The 26,235-nt window shown below is 38.4% G+C and overlaps 1 protein-coding gene across 2 annotated transcripts; it reads left to right on the top strand.

Annotated features, from left to right (window-relative positions):
- Positions 1–4,790: 4,790 nt before the first annotated feature.
- Positions 4,791–24,416, top strand: TAF7L (TATA-box binding protein associated factor 7 like). Of its 2 annotated transcripts, XM_088794838.1 has the most exons (13): positions 4,791–5,131; positions 8,376–8,443; positions 9,249–9,327; positions 11,867–12,000; positions 12,702–12,828; positions 13,061–13,116; positions 15,917–15,958; positions 16,761–16,908; positions 17,241–17,354; positions 17,793–18,011; positions 18,210–18,322; positions 19,473–19,532; positions 23,783–24,416. In XM_088794838.1, the coding sequence occupies exons 1-13, from the start codon at positions 4,897–4,899 to the stop codon at positions 23,825–23,827; spliced, it is 1,440 nt and encodes a 479-aa protein (XP_088650964.1). In that variant the 5' UTR covers positions 4,791–4,896; the 3' UTR covers positions 23,828–24,416. The 2 variants fall into 2 exon arrangements, with proteins under 2 accessions (XP_088650964.1, XP_074179887.1); XM_074323786.2 differs by lacking the exon at positions 4,791–5,131 and having other exon boundaries at positions 8,372–8,443.
- The last annotated feature ends 1,819 nt before the right edge of the window (positions 24,417–26,235 follow it).

Raw genomic sequence — 26,235 nt, 5'->3', positions numbered from 1 at the left:
AATTTTACAATTACAGTTGACATTCAATATTATTTTGTATTAATTTCAGGTGTACAGCATAATTAGACACTTGTATAGTTTAAGAAGTGATCCCCCTGACTAGTCCAGTACTCACCTGGCAGTATACATAGCTAATACTATATCATTGACTATATACCCTATGCTTTACTTTACATCCCCATGAAAATTTTATAACTACAACTTTGTACTTCTTAATCCTTTCACCTTTTTCATCTTTTCCCCCAAGCTCCCTCCCATCTATCACTCTGATAAATCTGGTACCCAACTGACACCGTAATAGTTATCACAATATTATTGACTATATTCCTTGTGCTATACCCTACATCTCCATGAGTACTTTGTAACAACCAATCTGTACTTCTTAATCCCTTCCTCCTTTTCACCCAACCCTAGCTCCCCTTCCATCTGGCAACCATCAAAATGTTCTCTGTATTTATGAGTGTGTTTCTGTTTTGTTTGTTTGTTTTGTTTTGTTCTTTGGACTCCACATATAAGTGAGATCACATTGCATATATTTTTCTCTGTCTGGCATACTCCACACAGCACAATACCCACACAACACAATGGGTTCTTGCCACCACAGATGACAAGAACCCATTGCCTTCTGTAGCCAAGCAGTATTCCATTGTATGTATGTACCACATCCTTTTTATCCATTCATCCATCGATAGACACCCAGGCTGCCTCCACATCTCAGCTATTGTAAATAATGCTGCAATGAACATATGCATGCACATGTCCCACTGAAGTGGCATTTTGGGTTTCTTTGGAAAAATATCCACAAGTGGGATTACTGGGCCCTTCTTTGTCTCTTGTTATAGCCTTTGTTTTCAAGTATATTGTGTCTGGAATAAGTACTGCTACCCCAGTTTTTATCTTCCATTGCTATTTTCATGAAATAACTTTTCTTCATCCCTTTACTTTGAGTTTGTGTGTTTCTTTCAATCAAAGTGAGTCCCTTGTAGGCAGTATATGTAAGGGTTTTGTTTTCTTATGTATCTGTTCAGCCACCTGTGTTTTTGATTGGAGTATATAATCTATTTACATTGAAAGTAATTATTGATAGGCATGCACTTATTGCCTTTTTATTATTCCTATTTTTGATCTTTTTTTTTTTTGTCTAAAAGAAGTCCCTCTAACATTCCTTGTAATACTGGTTTGGTGGTGATGAACTCCTTTAACTTTTTCTTGTCTGGGAAGCTCTTTATCTGAACTTCGATTTTTATCACTGAATATTTCCTGCCAGTCTCTTCTGGACTGAAAAGTTTCTATTGAGAAATCAACTGACAGTCTTATGGTAGCTCCCTTATAAGTTACTAGTTGCCTTTCTCTTGCTGCTTTTAAGATTTTCTCCTATGTTTATTGGACATTTATTTACAGTGGCCAAGACATAGAAACAACCAAACTGTCCTTCACTAGATGATTGCATAAAGATGATGTGGTATATATACATATATATGCACAATGGAATAGTATTCTGCCATAAGAAAAGATGAAATAGTGCCATTTGTGACAACATAGATGGATCTTGAGATTATTTTGCTAAGCGAAATAAGTCAGACAGAAAAAGCAGAGAGCCATAAGATTTCACTGATATGTGGTATATAAAATGAAAACAACAGAGGAACAAGACAAACAAATGAAGAAACAAAAACTCATAGACACAGACAAGAGTTTAGTGGTTGCCAGATGGTAAGAGGTGAGACGGGTGCTAGATGAGGGTAATAGGGATCAAATATATGGTGATGGAAGGAGAACTGACTCTGGGTGGTGAACACACAATGGGATTTATAGATGATGTAATACAGAATTGTACACCTGAAATCTATGTAACTTTACTCACAATTGTCACTCCAATAAACTTCAACTAAAAAAAAATACATATGATAAAGATAGATATGAGTGCTAAAGAAACCCACAATGAGATACCACTACATACCCATTAAGATAGTTATTATTTTTATAAAATGGAAAATAAGAAGTGTTGGTGAGGATGTGGAGAAACTGAAACCCTGTGCATTGTCCATGGGATTGAAATGGTGCAGTAATTATGGAAAACAGTTTGGTGGTTCTTCAAAAAGTTAAACATAGATTTACCATATGATCCAGCAATTCCACTTCTAGGTATATGCCCCAAACAATTGCAAGCAGGGACTCAAACAGATACTTGTACACCAATGTTCATAACAGCATTATTCACAATAGCCTAAAGGTGGAAATGTCCCAAATGTCCTCTGACAGATGGATGGATAAACAAATGTGGTATATACGTATGATGTAATATTATTCAGCATTTAAAAGGAATGAAATTCTGATGTATACTACAACATGGACTAACCTCGAAAACATTAAACTAAGTGAAAGAAGCCAGATACAAAAGGACAGATGTTGTATAATTTCACTTATATGAGGTACTTAGAATAGGCAAATTCATAGAGACAGAAAGTAGAGTAGAAGTTACCAGGGACTGGGCAGATGTGGGAAATGGGGAATAACTGCACATCTAATTGTGTAGAGGAAGTCTGAGCATGTAGACATAGACACAGTTAGAGTCAAATGGACCTGGGCTTAAATTAAGTACTGGTTCTGCTGTTTACTAGATGTGTGACATGGGTCAAATTAATTAACTTTTTAAAATCTCACTTTACTCATCTGAGGAAAAACAAAACAGAATCATAGTCACACCAAACTCAGAGCAATTGTCAGGGGTATGTGAGATAACGCATATAAAGCACTTGGCAAAGAGCTTAGCACCTAACAAGCTCTCAATGAATTTTTACTATTATTACCCATAGAACAGGTCCTGGCACATAACTCAATAAATTTCTGTTGAAGGAGTACATGCAACTGCATAGTTGCTATAATGATGAAATGGATTAAAGCCTTAGTCGAGGTGGGGGAGGAGGGATTTGGAGGAGATGGGTCCAGAAGAACTTGTTGGAAGGACTGCAACATGACAGAACAGAACACAGAAATATGTTCCGTATGCATTTGACAACATGATAGTATGTATATGACAAGTTTTTATTTGTATGTCAATGCTACTTCTGAGATCAGCTTTCCCCTACCAAGATAAATCATAATTCGTGCCCTTTCCTTTATTTCACTTTTCATTCTTAAGGAAGAAGGGGCTGGAAATCTGGCAATAAAGGAAAAATTACATATGTGTATGCCTTCATGTTAATTTTTGTTTCCTTGCATGAAACTCTTACCATATTTTAATCATTTAATAAATATTTCAAATCAAGCCTGGCACATTATATTCTCAATTAACATTTGTCGGATGACTAAATTTATAAGTGAGCAGTTTCTCACTATGCTCCCCTCCTGCACTCATAAGGATGCTCCCTGCGATACCTCTGTAAGAGCACTATTTTTATTTATCTAATATTTATTTCTGATTTTCTTTAAAAAATGTTTTGAAGCAGCTTTCAGTGTTACTTATCACACAAGATAAAAATAACTCCTGGGGGTGTACTGTATCCCTTTCAGTTTTCTTCATTTCTGAATTGAATTTTCTTTTCTTGATGTTGGTCTCCTTAATATTGCCTCAAGGTTTAGACTGGAGGAACCAGTATGTTGGAGATAATAATCTTGAAAGGAGACATTGTATATAATCGAAAGGAAGAGGAAAGAAGGACTGTTCGTTTTTATATTTTACTGTAGGTGGCCAGTTGTTTCTCACAGGGAAATCTGACCCACCTGTCACGTTGGCTCCTAAGGAACTGCTGTTGTAAGTGGATCATGCAGAGTTGAACGTCATGTTGCCTTGCTGGGAATATGGAACAGGAAGAAAGCCACAGGACTGCCCATTCGGTCTTGGGAGGATCCCATGAGTCTGCACAAGCAAAAATGAGTTGAAATCTATGTATGGACACCTCTCTACCAATCCATCTTCAGCTGACTGAATGTTGTATAATAGCCCTTCTCCAAAGCAGGGGTGGAATGTTCTGGTTTTACCCCAGATTTTCTACTCATTTCATTTTTGGAATCAGCTTATAGATTCCAGGTCTTGTTTGTATATAACCTTATTCTTTTGCTTTTTTAAAAAATAATTTTGTTTCATATCTAAAGCCTTTGTATTCATCCGTGATTCATGCTCAGCATTATTTGAACCATTTGCCATTACACAAAAAGAAATACTTATTTGTGTTTTAAATAAAACTGGTATAGGAAAGTCTTGAAAACAAACTAAGTAGGATCTGGGAGAGACTGGTTATTTAAGATAAGAGAAATATCAACATATACCAATGAGGTTTACAGTTGTTAGAGGTGGGTTGCAAAACGGGTTCTAAGTGTCCTAGCAGCTATCACAAGGAAATTTAATTTCCTAATTCACATTGTTCATATGAATAAAAACACACAATTACTCAGTTATTTCAGCTACTGAAAATGGAATTTTTTCTTTGAGTTATTATTAAAGAATTATTTTGGTGTAATAAATGCCTTCAAGAATATTATACAGTAAATGAAAACCGAAGTCCATCGATCTATTTGTATTACCACCCTCAATGTAGCCAGCCCCACAGCATAATACTTAAGATCAGTGGACACATTCTAAAAGGGACCGAAAGATTTTGTTTATATCTGAAGCTCTGATAGTTTAGCTTCACTGAATGAAAAACAATCACTTATCCAGAAAAAAATGATTGTACAATAATTAGTTTTCTAAAAATATTCCTTACAATTAAGTTTACATAAATGTTAGGCAGTAGAGACTTCACGGCTATAATCTCTAACGGGCACCCGTAATGTCTAATATTTTTCCTATGTCTTTAAGGAGAATACCTTTGACATCACTTTATGAAAGTTCGGGAACCTTTTAGGTCACGTGACTGAGCCGGTAGCCATTTTACGACCTCAACAAGGTAGATCATGGAGTACCCTGAGGGACGGCTCTTCGATCTATCAGAAAGAGATTCAGCACCAACAACTTCAACATCAAAAGTAGTGAGTTTTGAAGAACCTCAAATTCTTGTAGACTGTGGAACTGAAACCGCTGATGATCCCGGCACCCAAACTGCCAGCAATGAAGGCCTCCGAACTCCTGCCAACCAAGGCGCCCAAGTTGCTGCCAGATCTCCTCCGGGAAACTTACTGGAAGGGATAAGTAAGTGGCTTTATGTTCTCCCACACACACAAGTTAAAGATATTCTTTGGGAGAAGAGAACTACTAGAAGTTTATTTGAACGGCACGATCCCCGTTAGGAGAAATAAGTGGTTTAACTTGTGTCCCTGTCCAAAAGATGTGAGGTAAAGACTGTGGAGGACAGGGAGCTGCTAATGTGTTAGAGTAGTTTGGGCGCGGATTCTAGTTATTTAATGGGTTTGAGCGGCGGCGTATTTGTCACCAGGTGAGGTCGCCTTGCCTGGGAACAAGTCGGTCCAACCTAACGGGTTTGAGGAGCAATTGAATGTGGGCACCCCTTTTACAAATATCACCGTGTACTGGTAAAAGTCCTGTTGCCACCCCCCTGAAGGTTGGCCCTGTGTCAAGGGAATTTGTTTCGAAGCTTTGTTCTGCGAGGTTCCCAAGCGATCGTATCGCCGTCTCGCTCAGGGCCCTTCGAGCCTTTCCACTCCGGCACGAGGCAAACTGGCCGCCGCGCGAGCCTATCAGCCTGTGCGCTGGGCCCGGCGGCCGCGGAGGCGTGACGAGGCGGGGAGGGGCGGTGCGCGCGGCTTCTACCTGTCGCGGCGCTGTCCGCCCGCCGCCGCCGGCGGTCCCCACGGTCAGCGGACCAGGAGCCCACTCGCGCCCCCCCGGAACACCCGGGACAGAGAGGTGGGTCCCCCCACACCCTGCGCGGCCTTCAGGTGCCGGCGCGAGTCGGCGGAGTTGCAGGTGAGTCGGCCCGGGACGGGCAGAGGGCTCTCAGGTCAGTGCCCTGAGCCTGCGCACTGTGCTGCTCTTCCTTGCCTGCCTGGACTGTGAGGTGCGAAGGCTGGGACCCCTTGGCTTTCCAGGGAAATGTGATCAAAGTTTAGGAGCTGGACTTTGCCTTTGGAAGCTCGGTGCTCCTGGGATGAGGATGGCGTGGTCATCGCCTCCAAATTGCCGTCAGCGGCTATGAAGTTAAGAAAATGCCCCTTTCGGCTGGTGCTGACTTGCGCTGCCTGGAGCATGTTGTTAGGCGCCTTCCAGCCAGCTATAATTCTAATTCCAAATCTAATTCCACCGACGCGAGATGGAGCCGAGGTGGTTGTGAATGGTGGAGAGCGGTCCCGTTCATTTAATTAGCGATCAAAGAGTGCTTGCTGGGGAAAAAAAAAAAAACACACAAAAAACAAAATGAGAATGCCTTAAGTATGATACAACCAACCAGTTCATTGGGAAAATGCAGGTAAAAATTTTTTTTTACGTATTGAAAACTGATTTCAACCAGGGTTGTCTCCCTTCTCTGAAATAGTTTCCATATTTACATTCTTTCTTTTATAAGAGAGGAGTTGTGAGAAAGGCATTGAAATGAACAAAATGCCCTAGTTTTAGTTCTGCTGAGAAATCTAAAAGTTACAACTGATCTGATAAAATCTTGCTCAGCTGCTAGTTCTTCAAATAATCTATATTTCTTCTTCCAACCTTAAGTATTTGTTACTCTTTGTTCTGCTATGCAATATTCCCAGCCCCAAGATTTTTAATTTAATTTACTTTATTTTAATTAACTTTCCTCTTTATGTTTGCATCTCGTGTGTGTGTGTGTGTGTGTGTGTGTGTGTGTGTGTGTTTGTGTAACTGTATGAAGCAGGAAGAAATGAGTATCACAAATAATCTCTCCCTTTCTCTTTTTTTAACTCTCTCTCATCCTGGATATCTGCTTTTCCACTGCTGATACCTCTTGTGCTTTCTATGCCTTTCTGGTAGTTTCTGGCATCATACTAAAGGACTGAAATCATAACTAGTGAGTGATTTCACCATAATAAGGTCTCAGACTAACTTGTATGTGTTTTTTACGAAAGGTTTCAGTGGTATCCAAATTCAAAACTCAGAGCCCAGGTTAATAGTTTACAGAGTATTAGGAGCTGTACATTAATTTAAAATACAAGATTTTATAACTTGGTGTATAATATCGTGTTCTTAGAACATAAGAAAACTTTGTCAGGTTACATATACATTGCCTTTTTTCCCCTGTTGAGAAGAAAACAAATCTCCTCAGAACTGTGGGCCTTAAAACCCAAAATGCAAGCCACTTCAGATATATCCCAAATAGATGGAAAATAAGGTGAAAAATAAAGTTTAACTTGGAGGAGATTATTCACTTTACTGTGGCATTTTATATATACAGAGGGTGCCAAAAACTGTGTACACATTTTAAGAAAGAAAGACTGTGTTAAAATTATAATACTCAATATATATGGATAACAAAAGGTGAATACAAGTCACATTTGACTTTTGCAATGACAAGAGGTGCTCAAAGTGGTTACCGTCAGTGTCCAGATACTTCTAATTACGGCGAATTACTGCTTGAGCAACATTGACCAAAGTGTCCACTTGTATACATTTGTTTGGCATCTGGTATATGGATCCATCTTAGGATTCTCTTTAATAGCTTTTAGGGGTATTTCAAATAAGTGGTGGTTGTGAGGATTAAATGAAATAACAGACCTAACACACTCAATGTAGTAGCTTCACATAGAATGCATGCAGTAGGTGTTAGTAATGAATACATCAAATTGGATTTTACATTCTTTCCTATCACCCTTCAGGAATGCATCTGTCCCATGAAGTTAGGTGTACTCATGTAGATACCCTAGCCATAAGAACTGGATTTTCCCCAAGGTAACTCGGAGCTCTTTATGCTGGCTGTAGAGTCATAAAAAGCTGCCTGCTCTCACATGAGCTTGTTCAATTCCTACCAATCTATTAAGGTGAATGAAGTATTGAAAATTAAGCTCTAGTTTCCTTCTAATCATCAGAACATTTCTGCCAGTAGTTTTGGGGTTGATTTCGGCCTTTTTTTGGCACTCTTCCCTGCAGAGATATATAGTTTGCTTCCGTAACCCCCACTGTATTGGTGAATTGTATGTAATCCTTTACCTGAGAGCCTAAGAATATCACTAAAAAGACTAATGAATCATGTTTCATAACAGCTCTGAGTTCATTTGTTCTCATTTTATTTGGATTAATTTTGGAAAATATGCACATATTGGAGGGGAGATAGAGTGACTTTTAGAAATAATAAAGTTATGTCAATTAAGGTATTTCAGAAGTGTACACACACCATTCCAGTAAAGGTTATGGGCAAGATCGTGTATAATTTAACCAGTACTACCAGAAATGGTCAGCAGAGGGAGCAAGAGGAGTGTTGGTGACTTTCTGTTGGTTTTGTTTTTGTTTTCATGAACTCAAAAACAAGAGATGAGTAAAAGCCAGCATGAACCTCCTGCTGACCCGGAGAACCAGTTTATATTGCGTCTGCCTCGGGTAAGAAACCTTTGTATCTCAGAGCAAATATCTTCAGTGCATAAGTATTAGATCTGCTTGGATTCTGTAGCATTTCTATTTAAGGTAGGCTATAAAAACTGAGAACATTTGTTTTCCAGGAATCATATTCTGTTAAGCATCCCTATCCTCTTTTAGCAGCACTTCTTTTGTCTTGTACATACCACCTATCATGTAGGTTGATTTCCTGACAAATAGCTGTGATGATGATGGCTTCAGTCACTTACCACAGACGCTAACAGCCTGTTCACTGGACAGTCAAGATAAGACTCTTCTAAAATCCTTTCTGTCACCTCAGAAGGGGCAGTGAGAGGGACCAGCACTGTGTCCTGCAAATTCATCACCATGCAAGGCTCTTGAAGCTCATCTCAATATTGTGTTAGGTTCTCTTCCCCCATTGAGACCTGTATTCAAGTGTTATTTAGTCTATGAAAGCTATATTAAGGATGGACTTCAGAAAGCTATTTCTCCAATTAGGGTTAATACTCAGTAAACTGCAACTAAGCATTTCCTTAGCAACTACAACTGAAGGACAGCAGTGTGAGGCAGGAATATAGAGCCGGGAGAAGGCATTAACTGTAGCTACTAAAAGACAACAATGAGGTTAGCATCAGTCTCATCCTAAATTGACTTTCACAATGCATGGTATCTCATGGTACATGGCACTGTTCCTAATGTTTGGAAGGTTTAAGGCTTTATTTAAGGAGGACTGTTTCTGACACATATATTCTATTAGCTTCTAAAAGACAATTCATCCTTCCGATTTGTCAATTTACCTCCCTTTTAGGAACATGCTTCTACGGTCAGGAAGATGATACGTTCCGGACGTGCTGCCATGAAAGACAAGCTAAAAATTGACTTATCTTGTAAGTAGTTAATATCCATTCAACATACACTGAACAGTAATTTATTAATAGATTGCTATGTGCCAGGTGCTATACTTGATACTAAGGATGTGACAAAGAATAAAATGTGGTCTCTGTCTTGGTGGACTCTAAGAGAGGCTTAAGTCACTCCCATCTCTTTTTTTAAGAGGAAATGAAGTAGATATTATATAACTTGAGGTAGTTGTCATAGTGTGTGTAGGAAGAATTTGGGGGTCAACTGTGGGATTTGCATTTGCTGATTGTTTCCTCCGTACAAGCTTCTGACTATCCAGGGGAATAACAAATGAATGTACTATTCTTTGTTTACAAAGGTGATATATCTTTTTCTTGTTTCAATCAAATTTATTAGGTTTTTAAAATACAGAACAGTATATAAAGAAGAAAATAAAAAATGGCCCATTATCTCACCATTCAAGTAGCCCTTATTGACATTTTTTTAAAAGGGTAATACAAGTTCATGGCTAGAAAATTCAAATAAAACAGTAAGGTTCAAAAGGAGGAGTGAACCTCTTTTTTACAGTACCCCAACATCAGTGCTAAAGGTAACTGATAATAACCGTTCTCCTTTTGTTTCCTTACAGACAGAACTTTTATGCATAATACCAACATTTAAATAATCTGTTTTTAAAGTTAATTTACACAAAAAACGTCATGTCAAACATGGTTTGGCACCTTTCTTTTTTTCATTTACTATTAGAAGATTACACTTCAATCCTCAAAAGGTATCTATGTTTGAGACATCGGGGCAGGATGCAGATTTGTCAGTATAATATATATATATATATTGTATATATATGTATATACACATACATACACACACACAAGGTGTGATCAAACAATATGGTGAATGTTTAAGTAAAAAAAATTGTTACAGTAAAAGACACATTGCCATTTATCCTCCTTAAAATACTCCCCCTCACTTTGAACACAATTATCCCATTGTTCTTGCCACTTTCTGAAGCAGTTCTGGAAGCCCTCTTTTGTAAGTGTCTTTAGTTGCGCTGTTGTGGCTGCCTCGATGTCCTGAATCATTTCAACTCTGGAGAAGAGCCAGAAGTGGCACAGTGCCAGATCCAGTGAATAAGGTGGATGGGGACACACCATAATGTTTTTATTTGACAGAAATTGCCATACCAGAAGCTATGTGTGACATAGAGCGTTGTCATGATGGAGGATGATTTACAGCACACTTTAAAACACACCTTTTTGAACCATAGCTCACACCCGACTGACTGCACTGAACAAGTTGAAACTTGTCACACATGCTGTTACTAAAGTTTGATGTGCCACTTTCCATCTTGAAGATCCCTCTCTTTCCATTGGATGGCACTTGTCATCAGCATTCACTGTAGTTTTTTTATCACAATGGGAAGGCTCCGTGTCACACATCACTTCTGGCATGGCAATTTCTGTCAAAAACATTATGGTGTGTCCTCATCCACCTTCTTTGCCAGATGGATCTGGCACCATGTGACTTCTGGCTCTTCCCCAAAGTCAAAATGACCATGAAAGGTAAACGTTTTGAATTGATTCAGGACATCGAGGCAGCCACGAGAGCGCAACTAGAGACACCAAAGAGGACTTCCAGAACTGCTTCAGAAAGTGGGAAGTACAATGGGATAAGTGTGTTTGAAGCAAGGGGGAGTATTTTGAGGGTGATTAATGGCAATGTGTCTTTTACTATAATAATTAAAAAGATTTAAACATTCACCAATCACCATATTTTTGATCACATATATGTATATATGTGTATATATTTACATATATATGTGTAGATATGGGCACACACACACACACACACCAGAAGGTGCCAAAAAATGTATACACATTTTAAGAAAGGAAAAAACTGTATTAAAGTTGCGCTGATGATAAACACTATGAGCACCTCTTGTAATTGTAGAAGTCAAACGTGACTTATATTCATTTTTTGTTATCAGTATATATTGAGTATTACAATTTTAATACAGTTTTTTCCTTTCTTAAAATGTATATACCTTTTTGGGGCACCCTCTGTGTGTGTGTGTGTGTGTGTGTGTGTGTGTGTTCCAGTATATGGCTATTGTGTAGAATTTTATCTTTGTAAAGCCAACTAGAGGTTATAACTTGAGACTTATTAGCACCATTCTAGGATCAACCCTTCCCTCACCTGACCCTTTGAAAACGTCTGTGTACAATAACACAATTGGATGCTTCTTATGGTGTAAACATGAACGGGGTTGAATAAATGAAATTTGCCTTTCAGTATGAGAGTGAATCATTTACCATTTTATCCACATTTAGTTCACAATCTTTACCAGGAAATCAAGTGACATAAACTGGGGGGAAAAAGAGCTCCATGTACTCTGCCTTCTTTTCTCTGGGGAGTTACTACTGGTGTGCACAATTCTAGCATTATGAGAATTAGTAGATTTCACTGAAAGGCTAATCTGTCCCACACAAGTCTACATTATTCAAACCCTAGTAGGATTAAGAGTACATTGGGAAGATTTCAACTTTGATCTTTCCTGCTTCTCTTCAGCTGACAAACGTCATGCGATTGTTGAGGTGGAAGATGTCTCACTAAATGCTAAGCTGGTTGACTTGCCTTGCGTTATTGGAAGCCTGAAAACTCTTGATAACAAAATGTTTTATAAAATGGCAGATATTTCCCAGGTATGGATGAGTTTTCTTAACCTTTCTTAACCTTCACATCCTTGCATGAATCCCTTTTTCCCTCCTTTTCTCTTCCTTTCAGTGTTCCTTTCCTCTTGGTGAATGGCTGCCTGTCACTTCTAATTTCGAACTCAATTGCACAGGAATACAATGGCGTGTTCTGGTTTGGTGTTTGATCCATAACTTTTCACTACTTTATCCAAATAGCTTTTAGAGCCTCCTTTTTGCCATTTATAGTGACTTGAATTATTTGAACACTATGAGCATCTGGGATTTTCTTCTGAACATTCTGTTAAAGCAGTGTGCTGTTAACGGTGGAGGTTTACACTGGTTCTTATTCACCATCTCTACTGTTGACTTCTTGTTTCCTTTAAAAATCAAAATGCTAAGATTTATTTGTTTTCAACATATTCCTTTTGCAGTAGTAAGCACTCAAGCTAAAACAAAAACAACAACAACAACAACAACAACAAAAAACACTCAGAGTCCACATACAGTGCTGCCGAGAGAGAGAGAGAGAGAGAGAGAGAGAGAGAGAGAGAATGAATATGAATGTATGTAATACTTGGTTTTCTGCAAATGCTAAGTAATACTCTCCTTACTTCTATGCTCCTGGATTTCTGGTGGTAAGAATGATCACGATTCATTACTAACTCAAGATTTGTGGCCATAGTCAACTTGTTTGTCTTTGTTAAATGTAGATGCTTGTATGCACCACTGATGGTGATCCCCACTCTTCTCTGGAAGAACCAGTTGCTTCTGCTGATCTTAAAGTAATGGGGAAAAATAAAAAGGAGAGACTGAAAAAATATGCCTGGAAGCATGGCAGTAAGTCACTGGCCCCTTGCTTATTCTGGCTAACTACATTTATCTGCTGAATCCTAATTACTTGTGAGCCACACTTAGGTGTTTGGTTCATTAGGCATCCAGACACTCTTAAAGGAATGAGTCATGTCATGAGCCAGTAGTTTATAACATGACCTTTCTCCTTATCAAATTCAGATAGATATGTGACTACCATCAGTCTTACATATGTTTCACCATGTTGAATTTATTTTAGTTACTCCACCACTTAAGAATGTCAGAAAGAAAAGGTTCCGCAAAACAACAAAAAAGGTTAGTTGTATACTAGTTGTTTGTCTACTGGGTGGATTGGAAAATGATTATGAGTGGGGGGAAAGGGAGACAGTCAGTTGGGGATTAATTTGTTCATTCATATATATGTCCAGTAAATGTTTATTGAGTGTGAGCTAAATGCTAGGCACTGTGGTTAGCAATTGGGAATATATAGTAAAGGAAAACAGATCTGCTCCTTGAGATTATACTCTAGTCCTTTAGGGATCTGGATGTGTCTTGAATTTGAAACTTCTGCTAATACTTTTAGTTTTCAATTGCAAGATCTAGCTTTAAAGTGAACTCATCCAAAACCTGAGAATTGGGAATTGTGGTTATATTCCTAACCTTACCTCAGACTTGTGGAACCTTGGGCAAGCTACACGAGCACTGTGGCTTAGCTTCTTCTTTTTTTAATTAAACTTTTCAGTTTAAAATAATTGTAGATTCACATACAGTTGTAAGAAATAAAAGAGATACCATGTACCCTTTACCCAGTTTTTCCCATTGTAATTTTTTGCAAAATTATAGTACAGTATCACAAACAGGAAATTGACTTTATTACAATTCACCAATCTTTTTTTTTTTAATCAAAGTTTATTGGGGGTAACAATGGTTAGTAAAGTTACATAGGTTTCAGGTGTACAATTGTGTAACACATCATCTATATATCACATTGTGTGTTCACCACCCAGAGTCAGTTCTCTTTCTATCACCATATATTTGATCCCGTTTACCCTGTCCTACCACCTCCCTCCCCCCTCTCCCGTCTGGTAACCCCTAAGCTATTGTCTGTGTCTGTGAGTTTTTGTTTCTTCATTTGTTTGTCTTGTTCCTTTGTTGCTTTCAGTTTTATATCCCACATATGAGTGAAGTCATATGGTTCTCGACTTTTTCTGTCTGACTTATTTCGCTTAGTATAATAATCTCAGGATCTGGTGTATATACACATTGGGATACTATTCTGCCATAAGAAAAGATGAAAAGGATTGCAACAACAATTCACCAATCTTATTCAGATTTCTCCAGTTTTACTTGTACTCCTGTGTGTGTGTGCTTAGCTCTTTGCAGTTTTATCCCATGTGTAAGTGTATTCACCTAGATAGTAAAGATACTAAACAGTTCTGTTACCACAAGGATTCCTCATCTTGCCCTTTTACAGCCACACTCACTTCCCACCTATCCTACAGCCCCAGAACCCTGGCAATCACTAACATGTTCTCCATTTCTCTAATTTTGCCATTTTGAGGATGTCATATAAATGGAATTATACAATGTATAACATTTGAGACTGGCTTTTTTCAGCATAATTTCCTTAGGATCTGTGTAAGTTGTTGCACATATCAATAGTTCATACCCTTTTATTGCTGAGTAGTATTTCATGGTATAAATGTACCACAGTTTGTTTATCCATTCACCTGTTGGAAGACCTCTGGGTTGTTTCCATTTTTTGACTATTTTAAACAAAGCTGTGAGCAGGTTTTTGTGTGAACCTAAGTATTCATTTATTTGGGATAAATGCCCAGGAGTGCGATTGCTGGGTCATATGGTAATTGCATGTTTAGTTTTATAAGAAGCGACCAGACTGTTTTGCAGAGTGGCTGTACCATTTTACATTCTCACCAGCAATGTATGTGTGATCCAATTTCTCTATATTCTCTCCAGCATTAGGTGTTGTTGCTATTTTTTACTTTACCCATTCTGACAGATGTGTAGTGATCTCATTGCAGTATTAATTTGCATTTCCCTGATGGCTAATGATGTTAAATATCCTCTCATGTGCTCTCTCATTTGCCATATGTATAACCACTCAGTGGAATGTCTGTTCATGCCTTTCGCCCATTTTGTAAATGGATTTTTTTTAAATTGTTGAGTTTTGAGAGTTCTTTTTTATTTTCTGAATACTAGTCCTTTGTCAGCTATCTGCTTTGCAAATATTTTCTCCCAGTCTGTAGCTGGTCCTTTCATTTTCTTCACAGAGTATTTCAAAGAGCAAAAGTTTTTTGTTTGATGAGATCCAGTTTCTTGATTTTTCCTTTTAAGGATCTTGCACTTTGTGTCACTTTTATGAACTCTTTGCCTAGCCCTGATCATGAAGATTTTTACCTATTTCTTATTTTCTAAAAGTTTTACATTTTACATTTAATCCTGCAATCCATTTTTGAGTTAATTTTTGTAAAAGGTGGGTTTAGTTCAAGGTCATTTTTTTTTGTCTTGTCCAATTGCTCCAGTTCCATTTGTTAAAAAAAAAAAAAAAAAAAAGAAAAGAAAAGAAAAGAAAAAAAAGGCTGTCCTTCAATTGTATTGTTTTTGTACCTTTGTCAGAAACCGGTTGGGCATATTTGTGTGAGTCTTTTTCTGGGTTCCCTGTTGTGTTCCATTAATCTATGTGTTGCTCCCTCCACTGATATCACAATGTAGCTATATAGTAAGTCTTGAAATAAAGAAAACTGTTCTCACTTTATTTTTCTTTGTCAAGATTTTTTAAACTATTGTGGAGCTTGTACCTTTTCATAGAAACTTTAGAATAAGTTTGTCTATGTCTATAGAAAATGTGTTGGGATTTTTATAGGAATTGTATTAAACGTAGAGATTAATTTGGGGAGAAGTGACATCTTTACTATGTTGAGTCTTTCAATCTATGAACATGGTTGCCTTGGCTTTTATATTGTCAGTCAACAGCATTCATTGAGTGCCTACTAAATGTAAACCTAGGTTAAGAATAGTTTTAGAATTCTTTAAGCTTTAGTGAAGTAGGAAAATCATGCTATAACCTTATTGTTTATTATGTTTTATTTCATAGCTGGTTGATTTCAAACAAGTGGAAGAAGTCAGCTTTACTGAGGTAGAGCAGTCATAATATGACTTTATTGTTTGACCTTAGAGTGTTTTATTTCATAGCTCATTAATTGCAAACAAAACAAAGAAATCATAAAGGTTATTTTCAAGCCTTCCTTCTCACCTCTAACCCCCACTCTCATACACATACACTGAATTTGATTCACTGAAAAATGAATTCATTGTTTAATGTCTGACAACTCATAGAGGAAAAGATACAATTTGGCCAGTGACCCTGTGTATTCTAATCTGCTTTTTTCCTCTGATATTTACTTAAAAAAACATTTCTTGGAAGCCATTTCTTAAAAGGGTTCACTTTTACCAGCAGTTGTTTGCAATTGCTTATTCCCCCTCAAAGTTCTGTCTTCTATTTGTGGCATGACGAATCGGTTGCTGTGGAGATAATTGTCTAAAACTGGATTTAAGGGAGGACATGTAGCTAAGACCCAGTTTTTATAGGAAAATCTCTAATAATAAAGATGTGGGGAAGTGGAATCTGGGAAGTTGGATTTTTAAGCCAAATTACTTCTAAAAAATAAATAAGGAGTTATAGTTCTTTTCCAATGTGGGTCACGGCAAATAATTAATAACTGAGGCCTAAAGGTTGCACCTCAGAGAGAGGTCTTTAACACAGAGTTGCAGATTGAAAAGATTAAATGTCGCAAGTAATTTTGGGGGAAAATAAGCTTACTGTACAAAAATCTAGATCCCAGTCAAAGATTCCTTCATAAATAGCATCACTTAAAGTATAAATTTGGCTGGATGGATATATTAAAGAGGGCTAATTATTTGAATTCATTTGTGTGCAGGAAAAGGACAGTCCTGCAAAACAGAGAGTGTTAAATGAGATTACTGGTATTCTCCCTTCCCCTCCTCTGGTTCAGTACATTGACTCTCCTGATGTAGAAAAAGAAGTGAAAAGACTGCTATGTTCAGATACTGAAGCTGTCAGTGCCCGTATCCTTTTGTACTAAATATGTTCTGTGTAGTGTGTCCCACCCCATATGCACTTACTGACAAGCCCTTACTTCTGGTATTTGTGTGCCAATTTTAATGTGTAGAACTTAAGACTTTTGCAAATGTTACTTTCTAGCTAGGAACAGTAAATTTATGTAATAGAAATTTATTTACTTGTGTAATGCAATATAAGGCACTTCTCCATACTAGAAATCCAGATACGAATGGCCTGAATTTGGACTAAATTAAATAGCACTTTCAACCAGAGATCCTCTTTCTTTTCAATGGCGCCTTTTCCTTTCTGCTTTTTCCTTGACTGCCTCTTCTTTCAGGATGGGAAGTCATTATTGAAGGTGAAACCAAGGAGATAGAAAGTCAAGGCTTCATTCCAAGCTTTGAGATATCCCCAGGCATGAGTAACTATGAGCAAGGTCATAGCTCATCAGGTACATTAATAAAGGCAAAGCAGGAGCTTCAGAGAGGGAAGGTGTTGACTGTGTTTAAGACCATTCTCCATAGACTCACAGGCTAATCACAGAAAAAGGATGCCTTTGCCCCTCTTTTCCTCTTATTGGTCCCTCAGTACTTTAGGGGTTTTAGATTGGGGTTCTAATATCCCATCAATCCCTGGTAGTCTAAATTCCTATGGGCCCTTAGATTCTCTAAATATCTTGATCATTGAGTACTTGAATGAACGTTATTACAGTGTTTTGCATTTCCTGTCCTTGCTTTTTGAAGGGAATAATCTTCCTATGAGACAAATTATTTATAAAATTCATTGGTTGCCTAGGAAACTTGAGGGGAAGGGATGTAATTGCAGCTGGAGTGGGAGTCATTTGAAAAGTTGCAGTTAGTTTCATCTTCTTCTTGCTTAAAACCAATAGAATATGGTATGTTTCGGGAGAAGTGCAGTCAGTCCACCAGTAACAGTGATGATGAGGATGATGAGGATGATGAGGATGACGACGACGACGATGAAGTGGATGATTATGATTACGAGGATGAAGAGGAAGAAGGTCATGAAGAGAATCTGCAAAGGGAGCTACAGGCCAAGTTAGTTGAATTTAGCCAGTATGAATCAAAGGAAGGAGCCAGTTCAATAGGTAAGTTAGAAGAAAAAACAAAAGGTGGGAGAGAGTATGTGGCAGTGCTAAAGATTGGCTTTAAACACACTTTAGATGCAAGGTTAAGTTTGAGAAGTTATTGCTTAGATGTGTAGTGGACTTTTAGTTGATTTGAAACTCTATCTGCTAAGTTTAGGCTATGTTTAGATACATAAAGTTTCTGTCTATCTTTATTAGTCATGGAAATTCAGAAGCAGATTCATTACTTTGAGAAAAAGCTCCAACAGGTTCGGTGCAAAGAACAAAGACAGAAAGATCTCATCAAGAAAGTGGAAAACCTGACACTTAAGGTAAATTCTTGTTGGCTGGTATAAAGATATCTTGGTATCTTACTTTCAAAATTCCATCTTTGTGTTTCCACTCATGTCATCTCTGTGCAGCATTCTTGTTCATTCATGAACCTAAACAACTTCTTAGAAACCCCTACTAATAGGCGTATTTCCTTTTAGCTGAGTAATTTTGATCATCTCATATAAGCAGTTTTGGGGAAAGGATCAGGAGACTTGAGATAATTGTTGCCAGTATCGAGCATTTCCTATGTGAAAGGCACATAAAGAGCTGAGCATTTTACATGTATCATCTCATTTCATCCTCATATCCCTGTAATATAGGTATGGTCACTATTCCCATTTTATAGATAAGGAATTGAAATTCAGAGAGGTTAAGTAACTTGCCAAGGACCACAGTAAATGGTAGGGCATAGATTGAACCCTGTTGTTTGTGCCAAAATATATTCATTGTAGTGAAAGAGAATTAATTAAATTTATTTTTAAATTTTATGATGCATGCTTGAACAAGAATAAATATCTTGCTTTATTTTTATAAATACACATTTTATTAACACACATTTCAACAAAAGGAAAATTGTTTACTCCATGTTTGCTTTTCCCTTTATAGTGAAGGAAATTCTGAAGCATCTGGAGAATTCCTTGCCAGATTTCATTTTTTGTAAAGCTGTAGTCATCGAAGAAGAGCAAGTTGACATGAAACTATACCTATTAAAAGTGTTGTTTTTTAGAATAACCAAGTGAGATAATGGATGTGGGCACACATCTATGATTGTTGTTGCATGCAGTACTAGTTAGGGATAGTAATCTTCTGCGCTAGTGCAGGGAAATGAAGGAGTCAGCACAAAATTCCAAGCCAGCTTTTTAAATAGTCCACCACAGTCAAAGGATTTGTGCTAAACTAGAAAAAGGCATCCCAACCATTTATTTTAGGACAAGAAAAAAAATGCTGTGTAGGGTATATAAAATCAAATCAGTGGTCTTGTAGTTAGTGGGTGCTGTTTTTATACACTAAGTCCTTTAAAAAGAGTGCTCTTTTGTTACAACTGACAGTTTTCTTACTTATCAAATTGCTTGCTAAACTCTTTGTCTCTCCTGGCTCTTTAATTTTTTTGAGGCTCAGCATTCATCATTTATACAATTTGTTTTCCAGAATCATTTACATTCTGTGCTGGAGCGGCTTAAGTTACAGGAAAAACAAAAAGATAAACAGGTAAGAAGTATGTTATCAAATCAACCAGAAAACCTTTGATACAAAGAATACCCCACCCTACCCTCAATCTCATTTCTGGCTGTTCTTTACAGGAATGGTAGTGGCCAACTCTTCTAAATGAGGGTAGCAGGTTGCAACAAACTTTGTGAAAATTCACTCATTTAACAGATATTGAATGCCTACTATGTCAAAAGCCTTGGATGTACATACAGTGTTGAATAAGACATAAGACAGATACAATACTTGTCCTCATGGAGCTAACAGTCTAGCAGAGAAGATTGACTGTAAACAAATTATCATACAAATTTAAAGGTGCTAATCGTAAAGAAGTGCTATGAAGGAGAAAAAGTCACTGGTGTTACTTGAATAGAGTCCTGAATTCAACTGTGGGGGGGTCATGATCAGCCTTTCTGAGGAAGTTATGTTTAGGTTGAGAAAGAAGTGTAAGTCCAGGCAAAGAGGGGATGAAGAGCTTCTTGGATGGAGCATATGCCAGGTCCCACATTGGGAAAAAACTTGACCTCTTTGAGGACCTCTGGAGTATTTAAAGCAAGGAAGAGAGTAACAACATAAGGTTGGAGAAGTAGGCAGAGGCCATACTGTATGGTTCTTTGCAGGCCATGGTAAGGAGGATGGGTTTTAGTCTTAAGTACAATTGGAAACCCTTGATGAGTTTTAAGCAAGAGACTCACATTAACTTAAAGATCACTCTGATTCTTATCTGGAGAATGGATTGTAGGAGGGCAGGACTAGAAGCAGGGAAGCCAGTTAGGAGTCTGTGTGGTAATCTAATAAGAGGAGATGGTCACTTGGACTAAGGTGGTGGCAGTGGAGCCAGAACGAATATATATATATATAATATATATATATATATATATATATATATATATATGTGTGTATGTGTATATGTATATGTATATATATATATATATATATCAATAAAAATGTTTTATAACAGCTTTATTGAAATATAATTCACGCACCATACAATTCACCACTTAAATTGTACAGTTCAATGGCTTTTAGTATAGTCACAGAATTGTGCAACCATTACCACAATCACTTTTAGAACATTTTCATTATCCCCAAAAGAAACCTGTACCCATTAGCATTCACTTCCTATTTCTTCTTAATCACCCTTACTCCCCACCCCTAGGCAACCACTAATCTACTTTCTACTAGTCTACTTTGCCTACTCTGGATAGTTTATATAAAAGGAAACATATAGTCTTTTGTGTCTGATTTATTTCACTTAGAATGTTTTCAAGGTTAATCCATGTTGTGGCATGTATCAGTACTTTATTTGATGGCTGAATAATATTTCTTTGTAAGGATATACCACATTTTGTTTATCCATTCATCCATTGATAGACATTTGGGTTGTTTCCACATTCTGGCTATCATGAATAATGCTGCTATGAACATTAATATATGAGAGAATGCATTTTAAAGGTAGACTTGATGGGAATTGGGTAAATTACTGGGTGTTGAAGGAGAAGGAAGTATTAAGAATATGTGCCAGATATCTAACTTGAACGACTATATTATTTAAAGCCACAAGAGAGTGAACAGACTGAAAAGAGAAAAGGGAAGTATGTGATAAGTGAAGGTCAAGTAGCTGTATAGAAAATGTATGCTGACTCTAACCTTATACTGTTGAGGGTAACAATTTTAAAAGACTGGAGTTCGAATTAGGAAGATGGGCTTAGCATGGTCTCTTAAGGTAGAGATGATGCCATCCCCATCCCCATCCCCATCTCCATCCCCATCCCCATCCCCATCCCCATCCCCATCCCCATCCCCATCCCCATCCCCATCCCCATCCCCATCTCCATCCCCATCCCCATCCCCATCCCCATCCCCATCCAACAAGGCCAGGGGAATTCTTATGTTCTGTATATTCCCTTCCCCTCGGCAAATCACTTATCCAAGTACTGCTTATAAACAGTCATGTGAACGGTCAAGATCACTTTAGCGCCCACTAAACATCTTTGTTTCCATCAATGCAAGTAGTTAGTATCGGGGAATTTTATTTTCGACATAGAAAGATAGTCGTAAAGTTTATTCACTCAGAGCCCTTTACATTAGCTCACTTACCCAATGTATATTTATTGAGTGCTACTTTAAGCTAGGTACTGCAGGGAGCTACAAAATGCTTACAACAGTTTCTGCCTCCAGTTGGGGAGAAATTTATGAAAGGGATAGGAATTTAAAGGAATGAGAGCTCACTTTTGTCCATGAGAATTAGGGAAGACTTCATGGAGAGATGGTGTTTGGGGCCTCAAAAGGTGGGTAGAGGTGTTTTTTTTAAAGATTTTATTGGGGAAGGGGAACAGGACTTTATTGGGGAACAGTGTGTACTTCCAGGACTTTTCTCCAAGTCATGTTGTTGTCCTTTCAGTCTTAGTTGTGGAGGATGCAGTCCAGCTCCAGGTCCAGTTGCCATTTTCTAGTTGCAGGGGGCGCAGCCCACCATCCCTTGCAGGAGTTGAGGAATCGAACTGGCAACCTTGTGGTTGAGAGGATGCGCTCCAACCAACTGAGCCATCCAGGAGCTCAGTGGCAGCTCAGCTCAAGGTGCCGTGTTCAATCTTAGTTGCAGGGGGCACTGCCAACCATCCCTTGCGGGACTCGAGGAATTGAACTGGCAACCTTGTGGTTGAGAGCCCACTGGCCCATGTGGGAATCGAACCGGCAGCCTTCGGAGTTAGGAGCATGGAGCTCCAACAGCCTGAGCCACTGGGCCGGCCCTGTGGGTAGGGTTTTAATAAGGGGATAGGGAAAGGAGGGCATTTTATGTAGAAAGTAGTATGCACAATGGCTCAGAGGTGGTGATGCCAGGCTAAAGAGTTTAGATTTTTGATGTAGGTCATAATGAACCATCAAAGCCTTTTTTTTTTTTTCTTACTTGGGGGAGTAACTCAGGAAGATTTCTCTGGCAGCAGTATGTAGGAGAAATTAGAGTGGGCAAAGATTAGAGGAAAGATGCCAGTGATAGAAGGAATCGGAACTCAGCAACTGATTGGATTTACAGGACAAAAAGGGGGAACAAAGAGGAGTCTAAAGTCTGGGTAACTAGAAAATGGTATGTCACTAACAGAAATGAAGGCAACAGGAAGAGGAATATTGGGGTGAGGGATGGAGAAGGTGATGAGTTGATTCAGAAGCATGTTGACTTGGAAGCATTTGAAAATGGGAGATTGGAGAGTGGCCCATGCATAGAGATGGTCACTGAAACTGTGGGGATAGATGAGTTAGCCAGCTTGACTGGTCAACAAGAAATCTGAAGCTAGGGGAAAAGCTCCCTTTAGAGGGTGGTGGGAGGAGAAACAGCCCACAAATGAGAAAGAACTGGAGCAGTCAGTGGTTATAATTATGGTCAGCATCCGAGTGAAAAGATCCTCTAAGTTACTGCAGGTGGCAATTATAGCAGTTCTGGTAGGTGGCGTGCAGCATAGGATCATTTTGTAATGCTCCATTCTTTTCATTTCACAGAATGAAAATCCACACTGGTATGGAGCGATGTAAATTGAATAATACTCAAAAACCATCTTTGTCCTAAACACAGTATATGCCTCTCTGAGTGTTATCGATCACTTTGCCATTTCAAGTAAAACAAACAAACAAAAATTAAACCCTACACCACAAAAGGTTCAGAGCTTCTGACATCAGGATAAGTAGAACATTGTCAGGCTCCTGATTGGTCAGGACTCTGAACCGGTTTCTAATTGTCTCATAAATGTGGCAACAAGCAGCAGCTAAGACCTGGTATAAGACCAAGTGTGTTCAATGAGACAAGAGGTTCTCCCAACTGCCTTATCTCTGACTCTTAGACTATAGCTACAGTGACCTCCTCTCCATTGCCCCCACACTGAGCTGTGACCTCTGTACACTCTTTCCAGAAGTACAAATTCTTAACAGCAAGCCTATTTAATTTTTTCAGCATATTCAATTTTAAAGCTTCCTTTTATAAGTTTGGCATAATAAAGGACAGTATCATGCCCACAGTATTGTGTATGCATTCTTGACTGTGGCACTGTTCTTTGGAATATCACAAGACTAAGATTACCCTATAAATGCCAAATTACAGTATTTCTTTTTGGTTCATATAAGTAAACTCTCTTCTTAAAATTAAAGTTTATTGGGGTGACAATTGTTAGTAAAGTTACATGTAAGTAAATTCTAGATCAAATAATGGAACTTAGGATTTCAGATGACTATTTCATGTTTTTCTGCCTCTCTCCCTACAGCTCTCTTACCTACAGAAAAAACTGAAGTACTTTCTGGAGAAGTGAGGGGAGCCTTCAGCCTGGCACACAAACCTTGGATTCCCCATGCAGACCGAAGACTGCATGAAATTTCATGTTTCTGTTTGTTTCATTGCCCTATGTTGAATCGTTTTTATGTTTCTCTGAGCCATTTTTACTAATTACATTTGAAGTTTGTAGTCATGTAGAAAAGGATGGAATATAAAAAAAAAAATAGTAGACCTAAAGACCCAACTCAACTAGGACACTTTGCTTCTCTGTTTTAATTTGACAGTTACGTACATTGCTCTGTTCTAGGGTGCCTTCAGATGATTTAGCCATGCGTGCCAAAGACAGTGTAGCCTAAAGGCCATACAGCTAATTTGCATATGTTTTAGCTTTCCATTCTTCTGCTTGCTTTAAATATTTCCTAAAACATAGAACAAATCAAATCATTTTTACCAAGGGCTCAGACTGGCCACAGTGAATTTAAGTGCCTACCTCGCGGCAGCTATTATAATAGGTTGTGTCCTGTCTCTGTTCAAGTAATAGGGACTGCTTTCCTGCTCAGGGATGATTTCTTGCCACTATCTTTATTCTGCTGTTGTGTTTTTAGGATTGTGGCTGGTTATTATTTGCCAGTGAAGGAAACAGTTATAGCAGAGATGAAATTCTGAGCTGTTGTCCTTATTCTGAGCCTCTTCATCCTAACCCCCATCGGAAAGGGTTAGGAAAAACCAGATGCCTGTGAAAAACCCTGTGTGGTTTTGTTTTTTCAGCTGTAAAGGTTTTCCACTCTGTATTCTTTAAACAATAAATAAATCCTTCATTTTAAATGGATTGCTGTTACTTTATTAAACCACTCACATGATGTGAGTGCACTCATATCCAAAAGGAAACTGGAGAGACAAGCAGTAAACTCTATGATTAGGAAATGCCACACAATGCTGTCAGTGCTGGAGCTCCTTCCAAAGAGCTCTTAGGATAACTTGTAATGATCTAAGCAAATGATCTCATAATAACCATATAGCATTGGGATTTCGAGAGAGGGTAGAGAGAAGTGGTAAAAATGGCAGCTCCAATATTTGTGTTATGTTGTGGAACAAACACAAGGTTGGAACCCCAGCTCTGCCATTCACCTTGGGCAAGTCCCTACACCTCTTAGAGCCTCTGTTTCCTCATCTGGAAATCAAGGGTGATAATGCTTATTACCAAGAGGCATCTGAGGATTTTCTGGAAGTAGCCCACCTAGACCCAGGTCTGCTTCCAATTGATCACGTTGGTACTGCTCTAGGAAACATACTCCCAAGTGTTCTCTGCTGCTTCTAGTGCTCGCATTCCAAGCTGAAGTTAATAAGCCAAGGGCAGAGAAGAGGAGGTCACTAAGTATGGGCAGGGCCTATGGAGGAGGGATGACGACAGAAGGGCTAATTAGCTGATGGCTAATGCAGGGAAGAAGGGACTAAGGGAGATTGAAATGTTAAGGGCAAACGAAATGAAGCCAAGATTAGGAGAGAAGTTAGAAGACAGCTTGAAAATCAAGATGATATAAAAAGCAATTTCCTCTCACCCTCAGAAACCCAGAATTTAAAAGATGAAAAGAGAATGGGGAAAAGGAATTGAGTGTCAGAGGCAGAAAGTGGGGGAAGAGGGAGAGTTTGAAAAGCAGATAGGCCTTACACAGTCCATGAAGTGGTCTCCCTAATAAGACAAGTGCCCATTCGATCCCCTACAAAATTTTTACGTTATTGATTATATTCCCCAAGCTGTATTTCAATATCACAATGACTATATTGTGACTAATTTGTACTTTCTAATCCCTTTATCTTTTCCCCCATCCCCACTTCCTTCCACCTAGCAACCCCATTTCTTTTCCCCCTGTATCTTCGAGTCTGTTTCTGTGTACTGTGCTGTACACCTGAAGCTGAATAATAATGTCAACTATAATTTTATATATATGTATATATATACATATATGTGTATATATATACACATATACACATACACATACATATATATATACACATACACATACATACATATATATATATATATATACATATATATATATTTCCCCCCCCCCACAGTGGAGTACGGCATAAGGAATAGAGTCAATGGAATTGTAAGTTATATATGATATCAGAGGGGCAGTAGATTGGGGGAGGGGATTATCACTTTGTGAGGGGTGTAAATGTCTGTTGCATTGTTTTGTACACTTGAAACTAAAAAGAAGAAGAAGAGGAAGGAGAAGGAGAAGGAGAAGAAGAAAAGCAGTAGGCCTTTTCAGATGAAAGAAGGCAGAAAACTGGAATAGAAACATAAAAAGTACCCTGGGGCCATGAGAGACTGAGGCCAGTGAGGGTGGCATATATATGACAGGTGGCATCCAGGGGTGACAGAGGTAGAAGAACCCTGTCCAGCCTCTGCCTGATACCGCAGCCCAAGAGCAGCCAGAG

The sequence above is a fragment of the Rhinolophus sinicus genome, chromosome 18 (genome assembly GCF_057876585.1).
Source record: "Rhinolophus sinicus isolate RSI-liver-muscle chromosome 18, RSI-T2T, whole genome shotgun sequence".
NCBI lineage: Eukaryota > Metazoa > Chordata > Mammalia > Chiroptera > Rhinolophidae > Rhinolophus > Rhinolophus sinicus.
Note: the sequence above shows the minus strand (reverse complement) of the source record. Positions and strands in the feature narration are given on the sequence as shown.

Coding starts and splice junctions, on each gene's coding strand:
- TAF7L (XM_088794838.1), top strand. CDS start 4,897: ATGGAGTACCCTGAGGGACGGCTCTTCGATCTATCAGAAAGAGATTCA. Junction 8,444..9,248: donor TTATATTGCGTCTGCCTCGG/GTAAGAAACCTT, acceptor CCTCCCTTTTAG/GAACATGCTTCTACGGTCAG. Junction 18,323..19,472: donor TGGAAAACCTGACACTTAAG/GTAAATTCTTGT, acceptor TTTGTTTTCCAG/AATCATTTACATTCTGTGCT.